The 4,116-nt window shown below is 46.8% G+C and overlaps 1 protein-coding gene across 2 annotated transcripts in view; it reads left to right on the plus strand.

The window, feature by feature from the left end:
* Nucleotides 1-4,036, plus strand: part of ca10a (carbonic anhydrase Xa) — a 60,291-nt gene extending 56,255 nt beyond the window's left edge. For both annotated transcript variants that reach the window (XM_008314888.3, XM_017034815.2), the window contains exons 7-9: nucleotides 1,069-1,223; nucleotides 1,333-1,507; nucleotides 2,040-4,036. In XM_008314888.3, coding sequence (XP_008313110.1) covers nucleotides 1,069-1,223; nucleotides 1,333-1,507; nucleotides 2,040-2,062 — 353 coding nt within the window. In that variant the 3' untranslated portion in view covers nucleotides 2,063-4,036. The remainder of the gene's footprint in view (nucleotides 1-1,068; nucleotides 1,224-1,332; nucleotides 1,508-2,039) is intronic.
* Nucleotides 4,037-4,116: the final 80 nt, after the last annotated feature.

Below are 4,116 nucleotides of genomic sequence, written 5' to 3' on the forward strand. Positions count from 1 at the left end.
GGGCGGATGTTGGTCAGGATGAAGGTTAGACCTCAGCCCACAGCTCATCTCTGGAGGTTCTCGTCCTGTCAGAGAGGCATCGGTGCTGAGAACTGCCCCGGGCGCTGCTGGAATCAAATCCTACAGACAAATAATTGGATTAATGAGGAGAAAACACACTGACCCCTGGTGGCCAGGAGAGTCTCAGAGGAACGGTGCCTGCAGGTGAAGGTCAGGTGGAGAAGGTGTTTCCACGGCAGCAGTTGTTTGTAGTGGAGGAGGAGGAGGAGGAGGAGGAGGTGAAGGAGGTGACTCAGTCTGTTACTGGTTTCCTCACTCAGAAACAGCTTTTGGAGGAGCGCGCACGTGCACGTGCACGTGCACGCTCAGGGTTTGCAGTCTTTTCAAAGAGAATCATTTATGTTTAAAAGGCACAGCTTCAAAGCAGAGAGGTGGATGTGAAGCTCAGCTGACGGAGGTGGAAACAGAGCTGCGCCTCCCTGAGGTTTCTGTACAGGAAACACTGCAGCATCATAAATATTGATCTTTGGATTTTCCTGTTCAAACACGACACGGGCATTTCAAATAACAAACACCGCTAGTTGGCTAACGCTAGCTGTCGCTAGCCGTCGCTAGAGGTCGTTAGCCGTCGTTTTATGTCATTTCCTGATGTGATGAGTCTCATACTCTCCATTAAATATTTGTCGACTCACCTTTAGCCTTCTTTTAGACTCACATTTAGGCTAACGTTTAATGTTGTTAATGTTCAATGTGTATTTTTGAGGCATTTGTCATTAAGTTGAGGCTAACGTTTAATGTTGTTAATGTTCGTGTATTTTTGAGGCATTTGTCGTTAAGTTTACTTTAGCTGCACTTCATCAAACCTTCACTCATCATTTGGAGTAACGACAAGCTAGCTCATTCTGCTATGTCTTAGCTAACTTTTAGATTATTGGGTCATCTGAATTCTGATCGGGTCAGAGGTCAGAGGTGGAGACTTGGACGTATTTCATGGAAATTTAAATTAATTTAGTTCTGACCTTTTCTTTTGCTCTTTTTTCTCCTCCCTGCTCCTCCCTGCTGCTCCAGACGATGCCTATCTCCTGACTGGCCTCAACATCGAGGAGGTGTACCCAGAGACCAGCAGTTTTATAACCTACGACGGCTCCATGACCATTCCTCCCTGCTTCGAGACGGCCACGTGGCTCCTGATGAACAAACCCGTTTACCTGACACGGATGCAGGTGAGTCCGCACCTCCTGGAGGAGGAGGAGGAGGAGGAGGAGGAGAACGTGTGTTCCATTCTCTGGAACCTGGGTTCTACTGAGGTCTAATGCTGCTGGTCCTCCTCAGATGCACTCTCTGCGCCTGCTGAGCCAGAACCAGCCGTCGCAGATCTTCCTGAGCATGAGCGACAACGTGCGTCCGGTGCAGCCGCTCAACAACCGCTGCATTCGCACCAACATCAACTTCAGTCTGCAGGGAAAAGACTGTCCCAACAACCGGGCTCAGAAGCTCCAGTATCGAGGTAGAGACCGCCACCGCAACCAGCACAAGGAAACACTTAGCCAAAACAGAACTAAATGTTAGCTAGAAGAAGCTAAAAGATAGCAGGAGGAAATGATGCGTAGCTTAGTGGGACAAACCAACAACAACATGAACAAGAATTCCAGGTAGGAAGTACAGAGAAAGGGCTGTTTATTAGGTATATTACGGTATCATCTGCATAGTGTTGATGCTCAGAGTAAACCAGCTGAACGCTGCCACCTGGTCAGGACCGAGTCTGTGTTCAGAGAGGTTCTCCAGCAGGTTCTCCAGCAGGTTCTCCAGCAGGTTCTCCAGCAGGTTCTCCAGCCTCCACCATAGTCCACAAACACAGAGCTTCATCGGAACTGATTTAAAAAAAATAATTTTATTGAGTTTTAAAAGAAACAGAAACCAAACAGAACAGATTCATGTCATTTTACTGGAAATGGAAAAAAAAATGGAGTTTGACGTAAATGTTGACGTAGCTGTGGACGTAGACGAGTCCACTCACTGTTCTTCCTTCTCTCTTCCAGTCAACGAGTGGCTGCTGAAGTAACGTCGTCCTACTGTGACAGGGATGAACCTGGGACACAGGTGAAGAGGAGGACGGGTGGAGGACCATCTCATCCACTGTCTTCTCTCTTCACCTCATTGTACAAAGACCAAAAAAAAAAAAGCAGCTGATTTTCATCTGGAACTTTTGAACTTCACCAGAACCCAGACTCTTCTTCTTCTTCCTCTTCTTCTTCTTCTTCTTCTTCTTCTTGTCATACATGTGGAACATCCTGGATCTGATGACAAGCCCCGCCCACTCTCAACATTTTGATACCAACAATTTTTTGGGAGAAAAATAAAACTGAGGCATTTATTACCTGAAATCAACACCACAGTGTTGGAAGTTAAAAAAAAAAACTTTCATAAAGAAAGTTTGGATTAGTGTGAAAAAAATCACTGCCCCGCCCATCATCCTAAACCCCGCCCCACCGTGTGAGTCTCACCTTGTCGATGGAATCCACTGAACTCTGAAGACCCATTCCTGTCACTGAAAAAACACGGCATGACGTCAGAAAATCCAAGAACGGGAAGAGAGTCAGGGAATGCTGCCAAAGTTCCCACGAGTTAAAAAAAAAAATCATCTCTGAGCTTCAGAACATCTTTGGTCGGTTTGTAAATATGAATCTTATTAAAGTAACGCAGCAGAGTTAAAAAAAAAAATCAAGACTTAACGGTCAAAAAGTTCTGGAACTCTGGTTTGTCTTAGGAATTCTGGGGCAGTTCTGGATTTCCAAGAGGTAAAAAGTGGTTTTGTTTGTTTGTTTGTTTACGATGGTCCTACATTGTGTTTGAGTGATGTTTATCAGCCCAATAAATGTGTCACAAAGTTCTGTCACTGGTCTAAAATTTGTCACGTGGAACAATTTCAAATTTGTGAGCGAAAACCAGGAGCAAGTCTGGAAAACAGCCTGGAGAACAGCCTGGAGAACAGCCTGGAGAACAGCCTGGAAAACAGCCTGGAAAACAGCCTGGAAAACAGCCTGGAAAAGAGCCTGGAAAACAGCCTGGAAAACAGCCTGGAGAACAGCCTGGAGAACAGTCTGAAACAGGTGAGAACAAAATCTCCAAAAACAACTATGTTAAAGATATGAAATTTGAACCACCTGCTGTTGGTATTGTTCACACTGACAATGTGTAACCATGGTATCATCCAACAGGTGGCGCCACTGCTTTTTTGTTAACGATGTGTCGAGCTGACGCCCACGACGGCCGGCGACGCACATCAGGCAGTGACACGTGCATGAAAAAGAAACAAAAACCTCAAACGCCGTGACGAGACGTCAGTAGCTGAAAAAGTTGTCTGTTGTCTTTAAAAGGAAAAGGTGGACGGAGTTGGTAGTTGTGAACCTGGTCCAGATGAAGAGCTCAGATAGAAAAGTAAGAGACGTTTGGACTGTTATTCTCTACTGTTGGTCTTTCCACCATGTGTTATTAATTATAGCTGAATAGACTGCTGTCCTCGTCCACTTGTCCTCCCTCCTTCCTGTCCTCGTCCACTCGTCCTCCCTCTTTCCTGTCTTCATCCATATGTCCTGCCTCCTCCCTGTCCTCGTCCTCTCCAGTCTTTTCTCCACTGCCTCCTCCTGAACTCTAACAGCTGTGACGTGGAACCAAAGCTGTTCTCCGTGGGACAGAACCAGTCCCAGTGTAGGACACAGTCCACTGACCCAAAAATGACCGCAGCAACAAAACATTTGTTTACAGAGGAGTGAGGAGGACCTGAGTGGTCATCGTCTTCTCTGACGCTCGTGGTCGGTGTTGGCTAACGAGGAGCAGCTGATTGGCTGACTAAGCTCATTCTTGTAGCCGTTTGCTAACATGTAGCATCTCCTCCAGTCATTGACACCTGTGTTTGTCCACGGTGTCTGAGTCCAGCTGAGGTCAGAACAGACTACAGCCACCACCCCTCTGTCTGTGTCTGTGTCTGTGTCTGTGTCTGTGTGTCAGTGTCAGTGTGAAGCTTCTGTTAAGAGAATTAGGCTCCTCACCCCTCCTCATCACCCCTGCTCCTCACCCCTGCTCCTCACCCCTCCCCATCACCCCTGCTCCTCACCC

Source organism: Cynoglossus semilaevis, chromosome 8 (assembly GCF_000523025.1).
Source record: "Cynoglossus semilaevis isolate Cse_v1.0 chromosome 8, Cse_v1.0, whole genome shotgun sequence".
Lineage (NCBI taxonomy): Eukaryota > Metazoa > Chordata > Actinopteri > Pleuronectiformes > Cynoglossidae > Cynoglossus > Cynoglossus semilaevis.